Source organism: Dipodomys spectabilis, unplaced genomic scaffold (assembly GCF_019054845.1).
Source record: "Dipodomys spectabilis isolate Male_0828 unplaced genomic scaffold, ASM1905484v1 ptg000157l, whole genome shotgun sequence".
Classification (NCBI taxonomy): Eukaryota; Metazoa; Chordata; class Mammalia; order Rodentia; family Heteromyidae; genus Dipodomys; species Dipodomys spectabilis.
The window spans coordinates 7,298,997-7,326,174 of NW_024870834.1; the positions used below are offsets into that span (position 1 = coordinate 7,298,997).

Sequence of the window (27,178 nt, forward strand, 5' to 3'; positions counted from 1 at the left end):
AATGACCCAGCGCACATTGCATTACCCGCCTAGCAAAGTGAGCAATACAAGAACCTGCTTCTAGAGTTCTGACCGGACAGGTGAGCCATTGTGAGTTCGGCGCTCAGGACCGCAGCTCACTACACGCACTCAGGTGTATGGAAAGGTGGGAAGGGGGTAGCTTCTGTTTTTCTCATTCATTGGGGCCCTTCAGGACTAAGGCCTCACTCAGTTGGCTTTTTTGCTCAGGGCTGGCACTCTACCACTTATGCCACATCTCTACTTCCAGCTTTTTGCTGATTAATTGGAGATGAGTCTCATGGATTTTTCTGCCCAGACTGACTTTGATCCACAATCCTCAGATCTCAGTCTCTTGAGTGGCTAGGTTGACAGGCATGAGCCACCAGCACCTTGCCGGGATATTTTATTTTTATAATAGCATAAGCTTCTGTTATTTTCCCAATGGCTACACAAGTGGCAGGGACCTTAGGGTGTGCCAGGGGTACATTATCACTTGTGTCTGGCTGCACTGTATTCCCCTGTTACTCGGGATTCTGATTCTGGCCATCCTCAGACCCCTGCTTGGTTGGGAAAGCCCTCTGGGAAGGCTATCTGGTTCAGTCCAACATGTTGAGTTTCACTGAAATCCTCTCCTCTTGCCAAGTCTGCCCGGGCTGTGAAGGTGCTGAAGGAATGCATCCGGCTGAAGCCCGACGATGCCACTATCCCACTCCTGGCTGCCAAGCTGTGCATGGGCTCCCTTCACTGGGTGAGTAGGGGCGGGGGGGGGGGGGGACATCTTATGCTCCTCAGGGGGTCTCCAAGTCATGCAAAACCATTTCCCTGCCAAAGCAAGGGGTCTGCTCCTGGTTTCCTTTTTCATGGAAATGGACCGGAAAAGTAGCAGTGATCACACCATTTAGAATGCATGTTCAGGCCCATCTTGCTATGTGTAAGTCTTGTAGGCCATAGGAAGCGTGTGCCATACCAGTTCACCTTTGGGGCAGTCTGGGCTTTCTGTGACACCAAACTGTTCTCTGCTTCAGCTTGTGCACACCCACTCGCTGCCACTCTCCTTCACTCATGCTTTCTTCTTCAAGTATTCATGTTCCTATATCAGTGCAACAACCTGATTGATAACAGTTCTAATTCCTCAAAGATATATCATTAGAGAATAGAGCGCCTAGGCTAATGTGTGAAGAGGGCGAGATAGATAAATGCCTCATAGGATGAAGTTTTCATTTCTTTGCTGTATTTGTTTTATTTTATTTTGTGCTGGTTCTGGGGCTTGAACTCAGGTCCTCACACACTCATTAGGTTTTTTCTGCTCAAGGATGGTATTCTCTCAGTTCAGCCACAGCTCCACTTCAGGCTTTTTTTTTTTGCTGGTTCATTGCAAATAAGAGTCTCAGACTTTTCTGCCTGGATTATTGGCTTCAAACCTTGATCCTTTGGATCTCAGCCTCCTGAGTCACTGGTAACTGGCCATTGAAATACTTTTAAAGGAATCATTCTTATTCTTTTGTGCAGGCATGCCCTTTGGGGGTGTAGTGCACAGTTGTGTACATTCTCACTGCGAGCTGCTGGCATGGTCCACGTACTGTGTACTATACAAAAAAAAAAAAAAGATGGGAGCTTTGAACATTTTAACAGCTTGTGACAAATAGAATTCAAATAGATTCTATATGTCATTAAAAAAAGACCCAAGCAAAAGTAAAGTTACAAGAACTTTATTCTTTCCAAATAGACTTAATTCAACTTCTGAATGCCTAGTACAACCTAACTGCAGAACTCATCCGTAAACTAATAAAAGTAGAAAAATGACTTTGGAAAAGAAGGCAAATAAGCAATAAGGGAAAACTTAAAGGAAAAAAAATCCAAGGATAGGAGTCCTGAGGGCCGTTGGATAGGCTCAATAAAGAAGACAGAGTGGCTGGAGTGGTATTGGAAGGTTTGGGACTTACTTCCACAGTGACTCATCAGAAATTCATTTTGGGCAGCAGATGCTCACGGGAACACATGTTAGAAATTCTGCAGATTGTTGTTTTTAACTTGTCTCATTTTTCAGCTGGAAGAGGCTGAGAAGTTTGCCAAAACCGTCGTGGATGTGGGAGAAAAAACGTCAGAGTTCAAGGCCAAAGGCTACTTAGCCCTGGGGCTCACCTACAGTCTACAGGCCACTGATGGTAAGAGAAGTCCTGCCATGCAGGGACCCAGGCTCCCCTGAGCCTTGCCAGAGGGCAGAGTTGGGTCACCCTGGCACGTAGGCCTGTGGGCACCTGTGCTGCCATCGTCCTTGCCTGGACTGGGAGGGGAGGGAGGAAGGCTCTATTCAGAGGTGGAGGGGGCTGATTGCGCCCCAGGCTCCTACCTAGCTGGAGAAGGGCAACTACCAATATGTGGGATGAGCTGGGCCTTGAGAAATGAGTCACCCAACCCCTCCTTGCACCTGCCAGGGCCCCAGCACTTGACCTGGACCATTCTAAGTGAAAGATGTTGGCTGTAGATATGAGAGTATAGAAGAGTTCAGGACCAGACTTTCCCAGGAAGTGAACCTGGCGGGAGACTGCCCCTCTTGCGTTCACATATTCTAATTCACAGACAGGTACACATGTAGTCTAGCAGGTCACCAAGTATCCACAGCTCTTCTGGGGAATAAACTTTAGTTTTCCTTGGTGGAACTGGGGTTTGAGCTCAAGTCCTCATGCCTTGTAGGCAAGTACTTTGCCACTTGAGCCACATCTCCATCCTCTCCCCCTGCTTTTTTTTTTTTTTTTTCCTCTAGGCGTTTTTCAGGTAGGGTCTGAAGTCTTCCCTGGGGCTGGCGTCAGACCTAGAGACTGCTGCCTACCCTATGAACACCATGCCTAGCTTATTTGCTGGGAGTTGATGTCATTGACTTTTTGCCCTGGCTAGCCTAGAACTGAAGTCCTGAACTCTGCTTCCTAGGTAGCTAGAATTACTGATATGAGCCCTTCAGTGGCAGTCATTTATATATTTTGGGTTTCCTTAAAATTTTGTTCAGTGGGCTTCTGACTTAAAAAAACAAAACTTGAATTATATTTTACATTCTTAAAGAAGCTTTTGTAGGAAATAAGTTGATAAGTTATTTTTCTGATGTTTGTTATTTTTTTATATTTTGCTGGTCCTGAAACTTGAACTCTGGGCCTGAGCTCCTTTTTTTTTTATTTGCTCAAGGCTAGCACTCTACCACTTGAGCCACAACACCACTTCCAGCTTTTTCTGTGATTAATTGGAGTTAAGAATCTCACAGATTTTCCTGCCTGGGCTGGCTTCATACTGTGATCCTCAGATCTCAGGCTTCTGAGTAGCTAGGACTGCAGGTATGAGTTACCAGTTTAATGTAAGGCAAAATGCCTTGTAACCCTCACCCTGCTCAGGGAGTAGAACTTTGCCCACCACCTGAAGCCCTCCACAAGCCTGTGCCAGTTACATCCCCATCCCCATAAGAGAAAATCTTATTCTCACTTACACGGTGCTGCTTTTTTCCTTTATAATTTTGTTGTAGCCTGTTTTTAGAAATTACCCCTTTTCCTCTGTCCTAAAATATGAATGACCCTGGAGAAGTTTTGCATATCTGGTATTTTTCAGTAATGGATTTCTGGTTAATTTTCCATTTCCACATGACATATTGACCATAGTCAGCACATTGCCTCATATATAAGAGCCAATCATGGAAGAGTAATTTAGTGCCATAGACTTACCCAGGTCAGAAGATTGCCCCAAATTAGCCCTGTAATCTCAGGGTCACTGGCCCTGTTGGCCCTCCTCTTACATTCATGGCTCATTTTAGTTGCTCTGAGGCTCTCTTTAGCTCAGTCACTATTGTTCTGGTAGCCCTGGGCTGGAGCTTTATGGTCCAGCGGTTGATGAGGCCCTTCTGCACTTCCAACCACAGACATGTTCCTTTCTTGTCCCAGCATCACTTACTTTGTTAATGGAGAGGCTATGAAGGCGCCCACACTCGTGTGCGCTCACAGGGCACACCTGGGTGGCCACACACTTTCGAGCTGATACTCCAGTATCAAGGTGGAGATTGGCAGCTCCATCTCTTCCATTCATATCAAGGTAGTAAAGGTCCTGGCCAGTGTGAGTTAAAGTGACCTTTTATGGCTCCAATCTTGATCCTTGAATCAGTGCCAGCTGCTCTCTTAAGGCCATTGGTCCAATGCCACTGATGTCCCATCCCTACAAGCCCACGAGAGCTAGTGACATTATACACCTGAGAAAGGCCATTGTGCTCCTTCTAGAGTTCCACATGGTTTTGTGGAAATAGCCTTGGATAAGCCTGGCTACCAAGAGTGACCATTCCATTTCACTGTTCCCTTGATGTTGTTCTATGGTTGGGTTCACTGAATGCAAGTGTCTTGGGGGTGAGCCTGGCCTGCCATCCCGCCTCACATTGCCTGCTGCAGGAGGCCCTCGGGAGCTGTTACTCTTAATGTGTCACCCTGGGAATGGGCTCTTTATTGTAAAAAGAACTCTGATCTCCGGTGCACTGACTAATGGAACCCTTCTCTCAGCTTCCCTGCGAGGCATGCAGGAGGTCCTGCAGAGGAAAGCGCTGCTTGCATTTCAGAGGTGAGTGGGAGTTCATCTTTTCACTCGGCTGTACATAATGACACTCAAAAGATGATAAGTATAAAAAGAAGGTATTTATAAGAAGGTATTTATAAAGATTATGTAAACAGTGTTTTGCCCCCAGAGCCTTTCGTCTTGAGCAGCCAACATGCAGAATCAAAACTTGCTGCATCACTTGTTGCCCTGTAAATCTACATTCTTAATTTGTTTATCCATTTGGGTACATTTTATTCATCTTTGGTAACAAATGGCTTTCAGCTCAGAAAAGACAGACGCTCTGTGTGTCTAGGGAGATGACGGTTCCTTATTAAAGACATTTGTCATCATCTAGAGAAGGAATCTTTTTCTTTCTCCTTTTTTTTTTGAATACACATCAAGCTGCAGGCTTTTCTATTATGAGATGAAAAAGCTCAATTAGAAAGGTGGAAAAATGCAGTCATAATACTCAATGTATATATGCGAAATGGAACAAGAAAAACTGAGGGGATGGGTGGGATTGGGAAAGGAGGGGGAGAATGATAAAGGGGTGACACTGATCCTGGTGCATTGTCCTCATAAACTGACAGGCTGAACTGAACCCCTTTCTTTGTATCACTGTGTAAAGATAATAAAAAATATAATTGTAAAAATAATAATAAGTAAAATGACCATCTCTTTACCAGGGGGAAAGCAATAACAAACAAACCAGCCCAGGGAGCCCCAGGCTCCATTCCCCACTTTGCTCCCTAATGCCTAGTGATTAGGACAGTGAACTTGGGGCTCCTAATGTCGAGTGTCTCCTGGTGTCCTCTCATGTCCCTGCGCACTAAGGTGTGTAGACCAATAGTTATGTCATTGCAGTATGAGACTGAGTTGCAAAGATTGTAAAAGTCACTACCATATGATTGAAGACACCGCAGCATCAAGATATCCTGACTCTAACCTAGATTTTCTTGTACCTACTGTCCTACATTGTTGGTGGAACTAGAGATTAAACTCAGGGCCTTGTGTTTAATAGGCAGGGGCTCTACCTCTTGAGCCATGGTCCCACGCCTCTAATTTTACTGCTATTATAGATATAACAAATCCCTAAAATGGATTGCTGCCAGAATGCATAGTTCAAATCTAGAATTGGAAATGATCTTGTGAACTTAAAGACATCTAGGTTTACACTGATTTCTTAGAATTATGTTCGACAGTTACTTCTTTGGATTTTTCATGAGACCCTCCCCTGCCAAACACCTGTGTGAGAGCCAGGGTGGCCCCCAGGTGGGTCATGGCGTCCCTGTGCTTTTTCCGTAAAGGTCATTATCATTTGCTTTCAGCGAGGCTGCAGCATTTTCATCTCATTCCTTCCTGCTTCCTAGCAGGCCTGCCGATGGCTGCTTTACTTTGCCAGGCTCCATCTGCTTAATGACAGAAAGTACCAGTTGTCATCTGCAAACAGATCTCCTGTCTCTGTGCTAAGCTTTTGTTGGTATTCTTCAGCACGGCGTGGAGAGCATTTCCATTTCAAATGATTTCAGGTTTTAGATTCTCCAGTCCTAGTTTGTAAAGCCCACACATGAATGCCTAAGAAAGTGGCCATTACATCTGCTTCGTTTCTCTTATATCATCACATCTTACTGGGTCTCTAAAAACAGCCCCTATGGTGGTCTGCCCGGAGCTGCCAGGATAACTCTACGTTATGTAACTGCCGTTCCTTGGCCTGAATTCATTTTTGTTCCTTTTCTGCTTAGGCTTTAATTCAAAGAGATGTAAAAATTTTAGTTCATATGGGAATAAAGAGTAATAAAACCCTACTAACCTAACTATTGTGAAGTCTAACCTAAATTAGTATTTGTGTGAAATATAGAATGTTTTCAAAGGGATAAAATTTTGGTTCAAGTACACATTGACTAGTGTGAAAAGTCAATAGTTGGAGTCCCATTAAAACCTTTAAAGGAAAGATTTTTAAGGAAATAAGAATGTTTTGTATTATTTCTTACATGTAAAGAAGTAATTTAAAACCACTTGGATAAGAAGTACTTTTTCCACTATGTATTATATGTATTTTGCGCATAATTCTATTTATATTTTTGTTTAAAAAAAGCCAGGTATCAGTGGCTCACACCTATATATCTACTCAGGAGAATGAGATCTGAGGATCATGGTCTGAAGCCAGCCTGGCAGCAAAGTTCATGAGACTCTTATGTTCAATTAACTAGCAAAAAGCAGAAAATGAAGCTGTGTCTCAAGTGGTAGAATGCTAGCCTTGAGCAAAAAGCTAAGGGACAGCACACAGGTTCTGAGTTCAAACTCCTCTAGTTCCACCACGCATGTGCCCGAAAAAAAAAAAGAAGAAGAAGAAAAGGAATATAATTTTACAAGAGATGGAGTTGCAGATACAGCAAATAGCTCTTAATTATTACTAGAGCCAGAAATCAGATATATGTTTCTCCTTGGAAGATTCAAGAGTGATGTTTTAAGATCTTCAAATAGTGGAGCTACATTGTAATCATGAGACAATTCTTACACTGAGAAACTTAGCCCGAGTAGCTCCATCAATTCACTGGCTCTACACAAAACATAATATTTATTATTTGCAATGTTATGCATTGCTGCTTCTGGGGGCTCTCACGTCCTGCTGAGAAGAGCAATTGTGGGGATGTGGAGAGCATGTTTCAGTGCCCTGACCCACAAAGACAGAGAGCCAGGGCTGCTCCCTATGGGAGAGGAGGCCCAAGTTTGTTTGTGCTAGTCAAATGCTGTGGTACAGTATATAACCCCACTCGGTTTTCCTACAGCGTCCTGACTTGACCTTAACTGTGGCATGTTGTGTGTAGCTAGTGTAAATCCATTCTGATTTATTGGAGACATTCTTAGCATTTTCCAGAACATAGGACTTTTAGTACTGAAGCCAGGGATATCCTGGGCACACCAACTTGGGTGCTCTAGGTATGTAACTACTGGGAGATCCCAGAGTTACCCAGTTACACACATTTTTTTCTTAGTTTACTAATTCTATGTCCACAGTAATCAAGAATGACAGAGACTTCAAGAGCATTGGCTACAGAAGGCAACTGGGTGGGGCTGGGAAGGTGGCTCAGTGGTAGAGTGCTTGCCTTGCATGCATGAGGCCCTAGGTTCGATTCCTCAGCGTCACATAAGCAGAAAAAGCCAGAAGTGGTGCTGTGGCTCAAGTGGTAAAGCACTAGCCTTGAGCTGAAGAGCTCAGGAACAGTACCCAGGCCCAGAGTTCAAGCCCCACAACAGAGGGAAAAAATAAAAAAGGCAACAAGGTGATTGTGTAGAGACCAGACCTTGGCAGCACACATTCCCCCATTCCATATCTGGCTATACCTCTTTTGCTGAGTGTTCTTGGGCAAGGTGCTTGACAGTAGATAATTGCATCATAGCTCTTATTGTTCCAAGGTATGTGTCTTAAAGACCAGGGTTAAGTGTGCTCATCAGCCTTCTTTGTAGTCTTGGTTCAGCACTAGAGAGTGCTGGAGCTGGAACTGGGGAGCCCTCTGGGTTCTCACAGCATGCTGGGGGCCAGCCAGGTGGTCTAGGCAGTCCATGCTCCAACAGCACCACTGGACACTGCTCCCATGGTCCTCGATCATATTTGATCTTCCCCTCTGGTGAGGGGATTGATATTATTGATGTCCAGGCTCCGCAGCCTAACCTAACAGTAGGCACTGCATGATGTGGAAGGTCAGGTGAGTAGGTGGCATGGGCAGCGGTGGCAGAGAACTTGGACTCATGAATGGGGAAGTGCTTTAACAGTGGAAGTGCTTTGTGAGCCTCCCTGGGTCTCTGGGTGTCTTGTAGCAGCCAGGGCAGGTGTTCCCTGCCTGGGGATGGGTTGTGGGGGCTGCTTTCAATCCCCTGGCAGAGCTCAGCGGGCTTGATTTGCACAGCTTGATGGTTTCTGTGGAGCAGGTTAGCAGGGGGCACATCAAAGGGGGAAGCCCAGAGGCTAAAGTGTCCAGCAGCCTACATAGAAGGAATGCACTGCACTGGTTCTCATATCATTTGACCGTCTCCTTACTCCCATTCTCCTTTCTTAGGCTGAAGTAGACAGTTTGATCCATTGGCCAGAATTTCCGAGGAAGGTATTTAAACTGTGTGTGTTTAAAGCAGATCCCACTAGAAACTTGGTAGTTAGGTTTTCATTGATAGCCAAGTTGGAAATTCTTTTTGAAAAAAATTTTATTGCTATTGTAAAGATGACACCCCATAGGGGTTATAGTTACATAAGTCAGATAAAAGCGTACATTTCTTTGGGGACAATATACTACCCCAGTTTTTCCCCTCCCATCCCCAGCCATCGTTGTATAGTTCATTTTCAACATAGTGTCTAGTTAGCACCACTGCTGCATTTGTTCCTTCTTCGTCCCACCATTTCTGTGCCCCCCCACCTTCCCAAAGATATAAGTGAATAAACAGAACACAAGAAAAGAAACAAAAGCAGCAAAAAAAAAGAAAAAAAACTCTTCTTTCCATTTTCCGGAGTTCATTTCTGTAAATTTTATCTTGTGTGATCAGATGCAGATAGGCACGCACCCCTGCTTGCTAGTGCTTCTGGTTTGTTCCTTTCACACAGCTGTGGCCAACAGTTCGCAGTCATCTGATGAGAGCAGGGCGGGGCCTTTGACAGAGCTACCATTATCCACGCCGAAGTCTTCAGACCATTGCCAGCTTCTCACTCGGTTGGCATTGTGTAGAGGCAACCATGATTTAACTTCATTTGTGAAAAATAGGAACTGGGCTGAGAAAATTACAGCTCTGACAAATTCTCTGTGAGGGCTGTTGAAACTTGGTTTTATATTATTTCTGAAGGAAGATGAGATAAAATAATCTTACATAATTCAAAGCCTCTTCATAATCAATTTTGTAATGATTTCCTCGGAATAATTAGGAAAGACAGAAACCATGCCATTTTAATCTTCCTTATGAATGCCAAAGGGGAAAAATTCTTTCATGTACAAATGGCATGGAAAAGCCATACTTGTAAAGCTATACAATCTGGAGTGTGCAGTCTGGGCTTTGGTAGAAGGAAGACATGGTAAAGGCAACACAGGTTAGTTCACAGCCTTCACTCCTTATGTCCAGATGAGAACCCTCCCAAGGCTGTGTCTTAAGACACAGGTTGCTGGTGAGGATTCTTGAAGATGGGAGACTGCTAGGCTCTTAAGATTAGTAAGAAGACGGTGTTGCACACAAGCTACCATATTTGCCCAAACAGTGCCCCAAATTCATAGATGTGACATATTGTCCTGACAGCACATACCTAGCACTTCTCTTTATGCCTCTCCACGTGGCAGACAGATGGTTAATTAAAAGGCCTTATTTCTATAGAAAGCCAGCCTTGGCAGGTTTATGCCGTTGAATCCATAATGATTTGGCTTTCTGTTTTATCTTGGATTTGCTTTCTGCTGGTGGAAGATCCTCCTTTAATCACAGAATGTTGACAGAACAGTGTGATGGTTTGTTTACTATCTGAGTTCCACCATTCATAATTAGTCTGCTATGGTTGGTCCCATGTGAGGGAAGGAAGTTTGTTTTTCTCCCTGCCCCCACCCCTTAGACTGTTAAACACAGAAACATGTCTTGAACTGGTCACATGTAGATTTGCCTATAGCGAACTACAGTTGCCTTCCTCATAAAAGCAGAAAAGATAGCTTTACAGCTCATTAGATACCAGGACAGCCTCCGTACATCCGGTGTCAGAGGCCAGTTCATGGAAGCAAGCCTGGTGAACCACGTCATCTCACATAGCACAGTTATGTGGACCCCAAGAGGCAACTACATAGAATTTAGTAGAAACTTCAAAAGAGTGAATTTCTTTTCCCCTTCTGTTTCATTTTCTAAGCCAATCCAGATATTTGATTTTTCACATGGTTTCTCTGAAATCCAGAAATGTGAATGAAGGTGGTATTAAGGCCAAGCCGGACATACCCAAAGCAGCCATCTCTGGCCAATGGCACATGCAACCTTGGCCAAGTGTGGCACATGGCCCTCTCCTGCCTAGCATTCTGTACCTCCCGGCCCTTCTGTAATGACTGGAAGACAAAACCCAGAAACATGCTTCTGTGGACAGCGGTCGGGGGAAAATGCATTCCATTTGTTAGCAGGGGAGGAAGTAGGAGTCAGTGAAACATTGCAGAGCTAAGCTAGATAATAAGGTATAGCATCAAAATGCAGAAGAGAAGGAAATGTTCAATAGGGAAATGAAAGGGGCCTCTCCCGTTTACTAATGACCATCAATACTTTTTCAGGGCCCACAGCCTGTCTCCCACAGATCACCAAGCAGCTTTCTACCTGGCTCTGCAGCTCGCCATCTCCAGACAGGTCAGTGTCTCTACAGTGTACACCATCTCTCCGTCCAATTCCTTCAGCATCTCTGAGGCAGTAGATGGCCTTCCTGTACCTGAGGCTGACTTGAAGCGGGACCCCCTGAGAATCCCCAGGTCCTCTTAAAGAAGAGCTTGGGCTTTGGGTCAGTTTGAGCATCAACTGTGAAGACCCCAAACTGCTAGGTTCTGTTCTTAGAGATGAAATCCACAAATCTGGATAATCCAGCCTAGGCTCAGATGACAACTTGGGATGTGCAACAATGACATACACCTTGACATCAAGAGTCCTTACAGAACTGGTCCCTTGCTAACAGGAATGAGATAGCAAAGCCCACTGTTGAGTGGCAGGGTGAGGATGTAGTCACTGGTGTGGCCTGGCTGTCCTAGGGTAGGGTATTCATGATCGACAGGAAGACGCCATCAGGCATTAACAAAGCTGTTGGGTCTGTTAAAATGCATGGAGCATATGAATCATGACAACCTGTGGTTACTCACAGTAGGAGACTGACCAGAGTTCTCCTTGGTGGGTGTGGCATAAACTTCGCTTCCCAAAGAGAGCTAAAGCTGCCTGTGACATTCTCATACCCCTCCTGTCCTCTCCCAGGGGATTCCAGTCACATACCTGCTTGTCCACCAGATGCTGGACCCTGGCGGTGACCACAGTGGATTCCCGAGTGCTGCTGTTGGTGGGCTGGGGGTGGGGACGGAGGAGGAGGGAGGGATTGTGAATCAGAGGTCAGCTCCCCAGCGGGCCAGGCTCAACCACGCATCTAACTCTGTCGCCCAGGGATGGTGTTGAGAAATGGCTCCTATTGGCAACCTGGGGATGGAAGAGACAAAGCTGCTTGCCCTGTAAAGGTCCTCTCACCTGGCCTGATGTGGCTCACAGTTGGATTGGCCAGCAGCTGCTGTTGGAGCAGACATGGGCTGAGCTCTGACCATCTGGTCTCCCCTTGGCTGGAGCTCCTCCCACCTTCTCCTCAATGCCTCCTCCCCTGATAGCCTGTATTTCTTGCTCAGCTCTTGAGGCTGCAGGAGGTCAGGCACCCACATCTGGCATAGCCATTGCCTTCCTCTGTCACTTGGCACCCAGTAAGACTAGTGAATGAGAGTCAACTTTGAAGTCTGTCAAGTTGCCTACAGCCATCATTTTGTATTGTGGGTCAGTTTGTCCCTGCTTACACTAGCCATCCGTGCAGGTCAGCCCTATGAGGCCAGCCTGCCATTTGACCCTCCCACGGCCACACACTGAGTCCTAATCCCACAATAGGCTGTCACCCTGGCGAGTGATAAATAGATGGGGTCTTGTGGATCCAACTGAAGGCTTAGGGCACATGATGGAGAAATGCCAGAGTGCTCAGCAAACAGTTGTGACCCTCCTGTCCAATTTAGAGCCACAGCCATCTGGTTGGGAGAAAGGGGTAGAAGAAATCAGGCGATCTAGAGTAACTTAGTTTTGGTCACATGGCAGCTGGATGACCATCCTCAAGTCATTTCACCTCTCAGTACTTTCCCATCTTCCCTGCAAATAAAGGGTAGGAAGAGCTGATCTCCCTGCCAGCTGTGACAGCCATGGTTCTGGCTGGCTTTCAGAGCCTCCAGCACCAACACTTACAAGTAAATCCACGTAGAACAAAAGCTCAAGGAGAAAAATCGAACGGTTTGACTTCAACCAGGAACTGAAATTACTGAGGCTTTGAAGAGAAGCAGGCCAGCTGTAAGGAAGCCCCACGGAGGCTGGAATCTGAGTCCAGAGGGTCGGAGTCTCTGGAGTAGATGTGGCAGAATGCTTCTGTTCCCAGCTCTGTTTCCCTTGGTTGCTGTTAAAGCTATGTGGAATCTAGGTTATTCAAATAGCCGCTGTGTATGCATTTTATCAACTCTGTGATGGGCGGCTTTGAAGAACATTCTGTGCAGCTGTTGCATGTAAAGATTAAAGTTGTTTCTGGTCCCATTTAAATTCGGATACAATGCTACTTTGTAATGCCACTTTGACTGTGGCGTTATCATTTGTATCTTGGGATCCAGTTATTTGGGGTCCAACTTTGGAAATGTATAGAGTTTGTGTGTGTGTGTATTTCCTTCATGTCCAACAGAGATTCAAACATCTGATCATTTGGAAAGCTCTATTCAAGGTTTTCATGACTTTAATTTCTGAAATACCTTTAAAAAAACAGTTCAGCAAGGTACTTTAATTCCACAAAGAACCACAGATAATTGTGTCTATTGACAGTGAAATTGTAAAGAACATAATCAAAAGGAGGTGCATTTAGGGGGAGGAAGGAGAAAGTGTTTATTTAAGAGATTGGGAATTGGCAGTTATGTAGAGAAAAGGTTCTTTGATATAGCTTCATCTGTCCTCTGGCTGGAAGTGAGCATCTATTTCTATCCGGGGGTTGCTGTGAAGGTCTGGCTTAAAATGTGGATGTGACACAATACAAAATAACTATTGGCCTTTACAGAGACAGTACCTTCTTTGTGGTATGATTGTGTGTGTGTGTGTGTGTGTGTGTGTGTGTGTGTGTGTGTGTGTTTAAAAGCACCCTTTGATTTTGCTCTAAACTAGATACCTGAGGCTCTAGGGTACGTCCGCCAAGCTCTCCAGCTTCAAGGCGATGATGCCAACAGCCTGCACCTCCTTGCCCTCCTCCTGTCAGCACAAAAGCATTACCACGACGCCCTCAACATCATCGACATGGCCCTGAGCGAATATCCAGAAAATTTTATGTAAGTGATCCTCACTCAGAAGTTATTAAGTGCACTTCTTCCCTGCTCCTTCTCCCAGCCTGTCTAATGTAAGCTTTTATGAGCATTCTGAAATAACACAGAATCTCCTTTACCCTGTCTTTTTTTTTTTTTTAATGATTCACTAGCTAAACTGCTTCCGTTCGTTCCTGGCATGTACCTTTGGAGAACACAGGATGATTTTAGACAGATACATCTTTTAATGCATATGTGAGGGGAGGGAAGAAACATGTCTGTCAATTTGAGATTTTGATCCGGGGGAGACTAAGAACCTTAATCAATTTGAAGAAAAATATGAAGTCAGTACAAATTCTAATATACTTGGAGGTGGCAAAAATGCTGTCAAACTTCAGCGGCTGGAATTTGGGAAGCATCTCCGTGTTGCCTGCGTGTCCTGTTACCGTGGGCAGCTTGAGTCCACCTTTTGAACCTTACTTTTATTCTCTAGGAACTAGCATTCCTTAAATATAAGTCAATCAATATTTGTACATGCTCTAAGAATTGTCATATGCTTGAATTGCCTATTTGTCTTCACATCTTTCCTCTGACTCACACGTTTATTGAACCCGTGCATTTGGAATCCATGCCTGATGGTTAGGCTTTGTGTAAAGCGTTCCCTTCGGCTACTGGGTTACCATCGCTGTCCTCAATGGTAGCTTAGTAACCAGCACACAGTGGCCAGAAATAGTAACGCCTCCTGCAGGCTGGAAGGTTCGAATTGTCTAGGTGGTTCTAGAGAGCCAGAGATGGGGAGGGGCAGCTTGGGGCCTTGGGGCGAGGGGAGATAGGAAGGAATGTAGAAGGTGGCTCTGGTGGCCTCTTTCGCTCTCAGAAGTGATTGCAGCGGCAGCCTGTAAGTGGGTCAGCTTTGGCTGGATTTCTCCACCTCTTTACCTCACTGTGTTTTTAATCAGTGCTTTTCAGCAGCTCTCCATGGAAAATCGGTTCACACATTTTCATCACAGACATTTCTTTGTCTTCAAGTGAAAAGGACATTTCTCTCCCCATCAAGAAATTCTTGTTATGAAACTTCTTGACTGGAGATTTCTGTTGTAGGCTCAGCTCTTGATGCAGCATGAATTACAGAACTCTGCTGCAGTGTTTACTTTGGCAGATCTCTAACTTAATCTTTTGTGCACCTAATTCTGTATTTTATTCCAAGATGTTTGACCCATACAACCTTAAAATGGCTAAATTAACTTCTTTAAAAAAAAAATCTGTTCTTGCTGGGTGCCAGTGGCTCACACCTGCAATTCTACCTACTCAGGAGGCTGAGACCTAGAGAATCAATGTTTAAAGCCAGCCCAGGTAGAAACGTTAATGAACTCAGGAGGCTGAGATCTGAGGATCACAGTTCAAAGCCAGCCCAGGCAGGATAGTCTGTGAGACTCTTATCACCAATTAGCCAACAGAATACTGAAGTGGTGCTGTGGCTCAAGTAGTAGAGTGCTAGCCTTGAGTTGAAGAGCTAAGGGACAGCACCCAAGCCCAGAATTCAAGCCCCATGACTGACCAAAAAAAAAAAAAAAAAGAAAGAAAAAAGAAAAGAAAAGTTAATGAGATTCCATCTCTAAGTAACCAGCAAAATATCAGACTGGAGGTCTTTCTCAAGTAGTATAATGCCAATCATGAGCAAGAAAGCAAAGTGAAGAATACAGGGTCCTGAGTTCAAGTTCCAGTCCTACAAAAAAAAAATCAGGCCTTTCCCCATCCTGATATAGGAAAGTACAGCCTAATGTAATTAACTCAGTTTCTCTTCTCTGTATTTATCAAGTACCATTGCTTCCCACCTCTGGCCCACATGTGCCCAGGTGTGTGCATTCGATGTTGGACTCCAGTGTGTGGTTGCTGTTTCCACAGCCTACAGTGTCACGATGAGTTCATTAGACTAGCAGCCACCGCAGCCGATAGGCAGTAAACAGTGGTGACTGGTATGTGAGTACCTCGGAGTGACAGCAGCTGACAGCCTTTTCAAGTAGTCCGCAGAAGGAACAGCAGTGGAGATATTTGAGGAATGCAGGCCTGTTATTTTAATGTTAAGCCGTAAGCTGGAAAAAGCAAAAGCATATGGCAGCAGGTCTGAGACCAGCCGAGACTGCTTGGATTTTAAAATATCTGTTTCTTCCTTTGTGATGGGAAGCTTCTTCCCAAGCATACTTATTAAAAGTTGAGGCCATGTGTCGTTAGTGGATCCTGACCTGGGTAAAACACTTCAATGGCAACCTAAACAAAATTGAGTGGGCACCGTCCCTGCCAGGCCGTGCTGTCTGCCTCCCGCAGAGCCAGCTCACCAGGGGATGGCTCATCAGGAGTTGCTCCTTGGAAGTGAAAATCCTTCCCAGTTAGGGTCGGCGTGTTCATCTCTTGACCAGTTGCCAAGTAGGACAGCTGAAGGCTCTTAGGAGAACAGCCGATCTTCCAGCATTCCCCATCTGTATTCATCTGTTTTCTGTTGCTATAACAAAACATCTGAAGGTGGGTTCGCATGGGCAGAGAAAGGAGGTTTATTTAGATCACAACTGGAGGTTCCAGAGCATGGTGCCACATTCAGCTCTGGTGAGGGCCCCCTTGGCTTTATCACATCAAGCAGGGCAGATGTCATCCTGGAGGGAACTCAAGCCAGAAGGAGAGGTCACCCGTGAGACAGGAAGCCCGAGAGTGGGAGGAGCTAGCCTTGCTCCTTTGTAATAGCCCATTCTTGGGAGAACTGAGAGCCCACAAGAATTCATCCGTTACCTCAGAGGCAAAACTCCCAGAGTCCCGTTACCTTACCCAAGGCCCCGTCCCCTCCACATCGCCTCACTGAAGACCATGTATGCTTCCAGCACATGAACTCTGAGGGACATACTTGAACCTTATCCACACCATACAGCCTCTGCTTTGGTTTGGATGACTGACCTTCAAAGGCCCAGAGTGGTGGAGCCTAGTGGGAGTCCTAAGGTCACTGGGGAGGACAGGGGTGATCTACTCATCCTCTTGTTTTGCTTAGGGTGGGGAGAAGGGGAGAGTGACCCTGCTCATCCCTAGTTTTGTTTCCTTCTTTCACTTCCTGGTTCATGAGGTGAGTGTTTTACTCTACTCTGAGATCCCATCATGCTGTGCTGCTCTTGTCAGGGGTCCTAGAATGATGGGCCTACTCAACCTTGGACTGGAACCTCCGGAACCATGAGCCAGCATAAGCTTTTCTCTTTATAAGTTCACTGCCTGGGGGAAGGTGGGAATTCTGCGGGGGATTGCCAACAAGCCAGGCCTCAACCCTTTGGGTTTAACTTTGTTCTTTAGATAGTCCCACACAAACTTTGCTGGACTCCTCTGGAACCTCTGCCTCCTGAGAGTGGCTGAGACCAAAGATGAATGCCACCATACCCATGATCTGCCTACTTAAGGTTTCCTGACCTAGCTAGAATAACGGGCATGTGCCACTGTGTCTAGTTCTCAGTTGAGAAGGGGTCTCCTGAGACACTGGTGCCCAGCTCTCTTTACTAATATTTTTTAAAAAACTTTATGTTTGTATGCAACATAGGCTTAGAAAGGTTTTCTTTGTCCTTATACCCTTGTTAGCTTTTAACATTTAGCTTAGACTAGCCTTATAAAATGATTTGGAGTAGGGTGTGTGTGTGTGTGTGTGTGCGCGTGCGTGTGTGTGTGTGTGTGTGTGTGTGTGTGTGTGTTTTAGCACCATTTGTTCCTTGAATATTAATTTTAAGTAGAATTCACCCATAAAAGTATATGTGGCTAATCTTTTTGTTTTCCTATGATATTTCCGCTGCTTCTTAAAAGAAATGATTATAGGAAGTTTTCTACTTCTATGAACTTTCTATTCCTTATTTTATGAGGTAGTATACTATGAGGAAATCTATAAAGTATACATTCAACAAACGTCTACATCATCTAAATTTTAAACTTGTTGCATGAAATTGCTCTTACTGGTTTTTATTTACTTATTGCCTTATCTACAATAGCTATAGTTGTCTTCTTTTTCATTCCTGACATGATTTCGTTGGGCTGTCTGCTAGATACTTACTTGTTACTCTCATCTTTTCAAAGAACAAGTAGCTTTTTTTTTAATCACTGCAATTGTTGGTTGACTTTCTTTTTATTAATTTCTGTTGATTATTTTCTGTCTTCCATTTTCTTTGGGATTGTCCTGCATGTTTAGTTTATTAATATTTGGCCTTTCTTTGCCTCAGATCTAAATATTTAAGACTAAGAATTTCCCTTTAAACATTAATTAAGCTGTAATCTACACGTTTTTCAATATGTGAAATTTTTATTATTGTTCAGTTCTTAATACTTTCAATATGCCCATTGTTCTCATTGGCCTATTAGTTTCTTTAGAATTGTGTTTTTATAAGTTCAATTTTTAAGATTTTTGCAGCTGAACTTTATTATGGGCTTTTAAAGTCTTTGAATTGTATTTCAGTACTGTAATCACATAGCTTTGAAATGTGTTGAACTTGGTTTATGGCTCAGCATGAGGTCACTTTTTGTAAATATTCCTTGTGTGCTTAAAAAGAATGCTTTCTGCATTTGTTGAGCCTCATTTTATACATATTTTGCTATAATCCATACTAGTCAGATCCTGTTATTCTGATTTTGTGGTCCAGGTAATGGATCAATTACCAAGAGGACGTATATTGAAGTATTCTTCTAGGATGGCATCATAGCCTTTTTCACCATATATTTCAGGCAGTTTTTGCTTTGTGTGTTTTCAAGCCAGGCTATTACGTGCATATAACTTTAGCACTGCTCTATGTCCCTAGTATAGTCAACCCTTTGTCATTAAGATGTTAAGGTATAATGATATTTTGCTTCAGTTTAGTCCACATTCACATACACATGTCTATATATATGGATGCCTAAGTGTATTTATAGTCTTGGACTATCTTCTACTCTTTTTGAATTTTTATACCTATTCATATGTATGTGTGTTTGATATATTGCTCACTATTTATAGCTGATTTTTAACTCCCATTGGCAGTCTTAGCTGTAACACTTGGTTTATTTCTTTTTTGTCAATACTGAGCTGATTATACAGCTCTACTCATTTGAGCTTTGCCTTCAACCTGCATTTTCTTCTGTCTTATCCTCTCCTTTCTCATCTATCTATCTATCTATCTATCTATCTATCTATCTATCTATCTATCTATTTTTATGCTGGTTCTGGGGCTTGAACTCAAGGCCTGGACACTATCCCTGAGCTTTTTTGCTCAAGGCTAGTGCTTAACCCCTTGAACTAGAGGCCCACTTCCCACTTTTTTAGTGGTTAATTGGAGATGAGAGTATCATGCTGGCTTCTCATTGCAGTCCTCAGATCTCAGCCTCCTGAGTAGCTGGGATGATAGGTGTGAGCCATAGGAACCAGGAACCTACCTCCTTTTATGTATGTAAGTTATTATTCTATATGTTTTTCTTTACATACAGAAACATTCTGCTTCAGTAGCTATGTTTTGTGATTATTCTAGAAAGCACTCTACTGCAGGTCTTTCAGTGAGGGTCTTATAGTGAGGGTCTCTTGTTTACAGACCTCCTCAGTTTATGTCTAAAAATGGCTTTCAAAGTGGATTTACCATTCTAGCTTCAAACCTGTTATAATAGCCCAAGTGATCTTGCTCCTCTTTATAGTCATCAAAAAGTCAACTGTTTGTTTAATTGTGATTCATAATGCCATCTGTCTTTTCTCTCTGGCTGTGTTAATTGCCATCATTGCTGGTGTGTTGTGTTTTCAGATGATCCATCTAAGGGGGAGATCCTGCTTGGGTTTTTAAAACTGCAGGTGGTATTGATCCTGTTTATCATTTCTAGAAAGTTCTCTCTCACTATTGTTCTAAAATATTACTTCTTTTTAAGTCTGAAAAGTCTTGCCTTCTGCTCAAGTGTTTGGTATATTCACATTTAATATAATTAATGACATGGTTGACTTTGTAGCTGTCATCTCCTGTCTGTGGTGTCATTATGTTCCTAAAACTACTGCCCTTCTCAGTGGAGAAAAAAATGAAAAGCTAGTGTCAGCCCATGGAATACTAATAGTAATGCTGTACCTTTCCCCCATCCCCCTAAGTAAAGTTTAACAATTTATTCGTTTTTTATGTTTAACAATGTTCATGGTTTTATATTCATTTTTTTATGTTTAACAATGTTCATGGTTTCGGATCAATTCTTTGTTTGGTATACTTGGTATACGAGCTCTGATCTTCTTCTGAAATGAAGCTTTGCAGAAACTTCCCTTGATGAATACATTTTACTTAGTAATTTTCCATATTGGCCCTACAAGGTAGAAGTGAGTGCCAGGTGATGTTTGGAGCACTTGTCTCCCATAAACAGGGAGGCTGACTGTGGGCCAGGGCTTTGATCAAACCTCAGACTTGGTTTCTGCCACTGAAATTCGTTTTTAGATGAAAGATGAAGATGAGAAGTGACAGCTTGGTGTTTTTGTCTTTGGAACATGGATCAGGTGACGTTCAAGACTTCAGTGTTATTAGATGTTAGTATTCTCATGCAGCAAGCCTTACAGTGTCTGCCAAAGGAAGCCATCAGGCTGTGCGCTTCTTGCCCTGAGACAGACAGTGATTATGTAATTGTCCCATAGATTGTTTGGTTGGTTTGTGCGTTTCAGGCCTCGGGATTAAACCTAGCAGAAGCTAGCAAGCACTCTACCATTTGAGCCACAACCCCAGCCTTTTTGTTTATGTTTTGTTTTTCAGATAGTCTATCTTTTCCTGGGACAGTCTCCAAATCCAAATCCACCTACACCACCTTCTTCGTAGCAGGGATTATAGGTATGCACAGGTCTCAGTAGATTTTTGGCTGAGCTTTTAACTTTTTCCTATTTGGATAGCTCTTTTAATTGTGATTTTGATCCATCACCATGATGCAGAAGATACTAAAACAAATCATCTGCCACCTGATTGGAGGAACACAGCTCTCCTAAAACATGTTCCTGTCTGTGCTTTTCAGCTCTCATACATGAAGAAACAGATGTCAGCAACCATGTTTCTTTTTTTTTTTTTTTTTGGCGGTCGTGGGGCTTGAACTCGGGGCCTGGGCGCTGTCCCTCAGCTCTTCAGCTCAAGGCGAGCGCTCTACCACTTGAGCTACAGCGCCACTAGCAACCATGTTTCTTTTCACATGGTAGAAACTAAATCTAAGGCAAGATGTGGCCAGGTAAACACACATTTATTCAACAACCACTGGTATTTATGTGCTGCTTTATGAAAGGCACTTTGTAGAACTAATTTAATCCTAATAAGAACTATCTGAACAAAGCAGTATCATCCTTATTTTACAGATGAGAAAGTGGAGGCACAGGAAATCTTTTGCCCAAGATCCCATGCCCAGAAAGCAGCAGAGCCATGACTTGAACTCAGGCATTCTGGCCTTGGCTTATGTGCTCATAACTCCTAATGCCTTGGAAGCATTGGGTTCCTACAGCGTTGTAGGTGGTGGGGACACCACCAATGCTGTCTTGGAGCTTAAGTCCATTGAAGCAGGTCTTTTATGCTATCTCCCCCACTCGTCTCATCAATAAACTAGAAAACGTAGGTGAGGTCATCTTTTCCTCAAGTGGCATCTTTTAATCATTACTTGGCAAGTGAGACAGCATCTCTTTCTCTCTGTCTTACGCAGTCTCTCAAAGAAACTCAATGTAAGTTGAAACATGTCTTGAGCAATGCTTTGTCAGTGATTACTAAGAGGCCAGGTGTTGTGGTCTACTTTGATGCCTGAGCTGAGTGATGAATTAATGAATGTGCCCATCAAATTTGCATGTGATAAAAAGCTGGACCTCAAGGAAAGAAACTATTCATCTCACAAATCTTGATCCACTGAACCCAGAGGGGAGATGAGTCACAGGGACCAGGCCAGGGATGCTAATCTGTAGAAAACAAGGTGGGGAGGGGCTCTGTGGAAAAAGAGAATGGCAGAGCCTGGAAGGCACCATAAACCAAAGCGGAGCAGGATTCGGTGGTACCAGTGGTTTGTTTAAAACCAACCTCCACGATAATAGGAGAAAACAGATTGATTTTAAAATGCACAAAGGAGTTGAATGGGTGAAATAAGTTGCGATGGGTGGTCAGAATGACTGCACAATGGTCACTGGGCTGGACATGCAAATTTTATAGCATATATACATACATACATATACATATATATATATATATATATATATATATACACACACACACTACTTTTACTTTTTAAAGAACTTATTTATTGTTGATGTGTATTCCCAGAAAATTAAAATTAGATTACTGGGGACTCTTCTCCCCTGGAAACCCTCTGGCTCTGGATCTCTCCTGCCTTTTTCCGGATGGACTTGCTGAGCCAAGGGAATGGCACTGGCACACAACCCCTGTTTGTGTCACCTTTCTGTGCTGCTCTGAGTCTGTGCATGCAAAACTGAAGTAAATGTGAATGCTTAGCACTTGTCAAGACAGAATACCCAAAAGGCAGGGGGAAGTGGCTTGGAAAATGAAAAGTGAGTGTCTGAGACAAGAGTAGGACTGGAAAAGGAGAGGTAAAGACGCGTATTTGTAGTCAAGTTGTTTATAAGAGGATCGCTGTCCTGCTGTTCCTTGGGTAGGAATGGGTATTGCCCAAACTTTTCTGCTTATTACCTCCTGGTCAGTTCTAGGCACACCTTAAAGTCCTCATGGAGTGTCCTGCTTCTCTTCCAGAAAACTCCCTCTTCTGTATTTTTTTTCTCCTGATTATGCCCAAGAGAATGTCCCCCTGCCAGTGTGTGAGCAGCTCGGGGTGGCTTCCCTGGGTTTGGAAAGCCAAGCAGCAGGGAGAGGCCATGCTAGGGCAGGAAGGGAACTGGGACAAGACCCACACAAAAGCCCGACTCCAGCCATGGCATCTGGAAAGTCTATTTTAATACTTTTCTTTCCAAGATCTCCAAGTTCTCCTAGAGAAGTCATTCAACAATTCCAAGTATGGAATGTCATCTTCAGAAGTCATACAGCTCATTTCCTGGAAACCTCTGGGTCCCCAGCACCTAGTCCAGTGCTTGGCATGCTGCAGACATGAGTAATGTGTGTGTGCAATGAGCTGTTGAAACTCTCGGCCGCTGGTTGTAGCCAGGCGTGTGTCTGCTGTTGCTTCTTCTCCTGCCCATTTTGCTTCTTTTGCTCTGAAGTGACCATGTGTTCTCTCTCACAGGCTTGGGCTCACCAGCTCCTTCACCAAACCTGAGGGCAGCTTCTTTTCCTCCCTCTCACTTGGTCCCCACTTAGTGCCTGGTATCCCCACCTTCGGGAAGCAGCGCTGTCTCTGTGGACCTCTGTATTGTGCCCAGCACTGCATACAGTGGCTTCCATTAGTCAGGTGACACATGTACCATTGAGACATGGGCAGTGACTTTCCAAGTGGCAGCCCAACCTAGCCAAGTCACTCACTGTCCCCTTAGGTGCTGGCTCCACTATGCTAATTGGAAATGAGATCAATAGCTGAGGCAGGAACCAAAACAAGCCAACTGGCGTATCTCGAGGTGATTTATTCCAGCTAAATATGTCAGCTGTTTATTTGTTCTAAAAATATAGCTAGAACGATGGGGGTGTATTCCAGATTGTTGACACTTTGACTGAAATGAGAGGCAAAATGTAACCGATATGGGCACTGGCAGGAGTTCCTACCTATCACAAAGAGGAGGCAATGTTAGGTCACCCAGGGGTGCACTTAGCTCACCAGAGTCAGACACATGTCCCCAGCTCTACCTCATGCATAGCCACCCATGGGCAGCTAAGGGGCTGTGAAGCCCTGAAGGAAGAGACGTCTCCGCTAACACCTCCCATACTTTGGCCACACGAAGCTCTATTTTGCTGTGTAAATGTGGTCTTGCTTTCCCATGCCAGTAGACCTGAGCGTCTGGGGTGGGACAGTGCAGCCCCCTGCCCACTGAGAGTGAGGCCGGATGGGGAGGAAGGCTGATGGGCTCCCCTGGGCTGGACTAGCTGCGTCTCCTTCCATAGCAGTTGCTGGTGTTCAAGTCCTCCACTCCAGGAGAGGACTCCTGTGTTAGGAGACACAGACTCAGTGCCCCACAGACTCATGGGCTCACCCGGCAGGGATCAGACCTTGTTGAACTTTGTCATGGCATTGGTTTTCCATCACAGTGACTCAGCCCGCAAGCACAGTTTGATTTTTGCAGAGACACGCCTCCTTCTAAGATGACCTTCCTGAGAAACTCAGCCAGGAGAGTCAGGATCCTAGCAGCACATACTAAGCCATCAGAAATGTGAATGAGGTGAATTTCCTTCAAGTTTCGTTTGAACTTGAAAGAATCCCTTGTCCCCTTCAGAGGGGTTGGCTAGATGGCGTTGGAGACACACTCCTCCCAGAGCAGAGCTAGGCTGCACGTGGCCTGCTTTGCCCTCCCTTGCAGACCGTCTGTTCCCAGCTGACTCATCTGGCTTCAAGTCTCCATCTCTCTGCTCATCGCCACATGCTTTTGGCACATAGCTTTTCATTTCTCTTACCTTCTGATGTATTGGCTGCCAAACCATCTTCTCTATTTAAAATTCCATTTCAACATACTTCCCTCCCCCTCCCCCTCCCCCTCTCATCTTTCTTTTACCTGGTGACAGATGCTCACTTTCCTTCAAGTGGTTGGCAGGCAGCCCTGCTCTAGCTCTGTGGGCCAGTTCCCTAGCTGTGAGAGATGGGGGAAGTATTAGGGGCCCCATGGCCAGTGCCCCACTTGGGCAGTGCCCACAGGCTTTTCTGCACAGCTGCTTTGCATCTCTGCCCATATCCAGTAGACTAACAGAGGGAGGGCTCTGGCATACTGAGCCCTAGAGCTCACCACCACAGAGCAGCCCAAAATAACAAGTGTTCATTTGGTTCCTGTGATTTTATTTCTAAATGTGCTGCTATGAATGCAGCACTCAGATCTGCTAATTAACAAGGGTTTGTATTCGAGTGCCCATGACTTCTTTGAGATGTATTCAACAGGTACATTTTTTTATACTGCCAAATATGATTCAGAGGGGTTAGAACTCTAGCATTACTTCAGACTCTTCTAAGCCATTTTCATTGATAGCTCTTCATCAGAAAGTTGTGTGAGGCATATTGAATTTCAGAATTTAGAAATATATGCACCATTTTCCCCTTTATATTCCAAGTCTGGAATCTGTCAATAAGCCCAACATGAAGCCGAACAACAAGAGTTAGGTATGGCCAAGTGCTTGCTCCTGAAATCCTAGCTGAGATATGAAGATCAAGGTTCAAACCCAGCCCAGGTAGAAAAGTCTATGAGACTCTTATCTTCAATGAACCAGCAAAAAACTAAAAGTGAAGGTGTAACTCCAAGTGGTAAGAGCCACAGTCTTGATTGAAAAAGCCAGGTGAGAGTAAGAGGCCCTGAGTTCAAGCACCTACCAGCCCACATGTGTGCACGTGCACGCGCTCACATGCACGCACGCACACACACACACACACACACACACACACAGAGTCAGGTACAGATATGAGGATCTAGTAGGTTAGGCAGATTCTGGGGCCACGATGTCTTCCTGGGGATAGCCACTAGATGATCAACCTAGCCTGGCAAATGCCACTTTGACTCATTTCCTACAATTAGCAATGAGCAGTCACAATGCCACATCCTCAGAGCCCCACTGGGCTGGCTATAGGTCCTTTCCAAGCTCTACATGAAGCTAAACATGTTCATTATTTCCAGAATCATCTTGGAATTTTTATTAAAAAATCATTCTAGAAATGTGGTAAAACATCTTTATTAGGGTTATTGAAAAGCAAAACTTGGATGAATTGGATTCTTTGGATACCAAGAATTTTAGATGTATCCTTTGGGATAAAAGGCAAGTCATGGGGCTGGGAAGGTGGCTCAGTGGTAGAGCGCTTGCCTTGCATGCATGAGACCCTGGGTTCGATTCCTCAGCACCACATAAGCAAAAAGAAAAAACCTGGAAGTGGCGCCATGGCTCAAGAGATAGAGCGCTAGCCTTGAGCTGAAGAGCTGAGGGACAGCGCCCAGGCCCAGAGTTCAGGCCCCACGACCGGACCAAAAAAAAAAAAAACAGGCAAGTCATGATCACACACCCATAAATGTCACTATCCTTTAAAGAACCTGGTATGGGATATTCTAGGAGCAGAGGCCAACTCCTCCCAAGTTTCAGAGCTGCAGTATAGACTGACTATACCAGAAGTCCTTAGAGAGACAGAGATGGTCCCATATACCATGTTGTAGTCTGCACAGCATCTAACCTAGGGCTTTAAATATTTGGCAGTGGATTAGAACATGTTATCCATCTTCATTAGTGTCAATAGTATCCTGAGATTGGAACTCATTCTCCTATGTTTCGTGTTCAGTACTTGGAGTCAGATAGACTTGGGGTTAAAAATCTCTCTTCTGCCAATCCCTAGTAGTGTGAATTTAATTGCAGGGTGGCAGTAAGAATCAGTGATTAAATATTAAAATGTCTGGCAGCTACTATTGTTACTCTTAATATTTTACTTGTCTTTTTGTGAGAATTACCCGACTTGAGAGCTTGTTATTCTGTAGTTATGAACTCTCAAGTGTTTTGTAATTGCATTTCCATCTGAGAGGTTTTACTCTGACCCTTCAAGGCTGCTTTCCTTCAGTGAGGAGGTGCCATTTGACCTGTCTTGATGATGAGTAGGTACTTAAAGGGCAGAAGTGAATGGATGAGAAGACATCCCAGACATTGGGAGCAGCATCTCCAAAGTCCCAGGGTCACAGAGGCATGTGAGACATGGGGAAGATGGCCGTAGCTCAGGTAGGGGCTTGTAGGATGAGCAGGGAACCAACTCCTTGGTGGTCATGCCTGTGGACAGAGGCGGATCACAAAGGACCATTGTAGATGATGCTTGATTGACATGACGAGCACTGGAATCTGATTACTGTTTTAGTATAGTCAAGTCTCTGAGCAAAGTATTTTAAAGTTTAGGCTAATGAACTTAGAGCCAGGTGTAAGGGGTGGGAAGACAGTATCGGCCAGCACGTGCCTTCTGACTGGAGTCATGAGTGGGCTCACCCTACCAGGCAATCCCTGCTGCTCTCTGTATCAGCATGGTGATTAGACATATTAAAATGGGGAGAATGCTGGTTTTGTCCCAAGCTTTTTCATCATTGTGTTTTTGTCCCAGAGTTCCCTCACTAGAGTGCATCTTTAATAAGATCTTTGGGTAACAATCACCTGGGTTCATCCCAGTCAGCATTTGTGTAGCCTGCATTTCCGTGCTAACGTAACTCACATTCCAGCCCACCAGATGTTTTCCAAGAGCCTCGAAATGCCATTGTGGCAGATCTTACTGCAGCGATCACCAGTCCTGCATTCAGCATTGTTTCTCACCTCATAGACCAGCTAAGGTCTGGGGAGAGGCTGAGAAAGCAACGCCATCTTTCCCTTCGTGTCTTCAAGTATTCACAAGATGTCAGGCAGGCAGCACAAGGGCTGGCTCGAGGCTCCCAGCTTCTCCCTTCTGCCAGGCTCTTTCATGCTACTTCTTCCTGCCTCACTTCCAAGTGCCTTCTCCATCATTTGTGC

General features: G+C 44.4%; 1 protein-coding gene across 1 annotated transcript in view; it reads left to right on the top strand.

The window, feature by feature from the left end:
• Ttc7b (tetratricopeptide repeat domain 7B) overlaps window positions 1–27,178 on the top strand; it is a 211,659-nt gene that overhangs the window by 122,627 nt on the left and 61,854 nt on the right. The window contains exons 11-15 of the mRNA XM_042692699.1: window positions 644–748; window positions 2,048–2,165; window positions 4,524–4,581; window positions 10,827–10,899; window positions 13,471–13,631. Of these exons, the coding sequence (XP_042548633.1) occupies window positions 644–748; window positions 2,048–2,165; window positions 4,524–4,581; window positions 10,827–10,899; window positions 13,471–13,631 (515 nt within the window). The remainder of the gene's footprint in view (window positions 1–643; window positions 749–2,047; window positions 2,166–4,523; window positions 4,582–10,826; window positions 10,900–13,470; window positions 13,632–27,178) is intronic.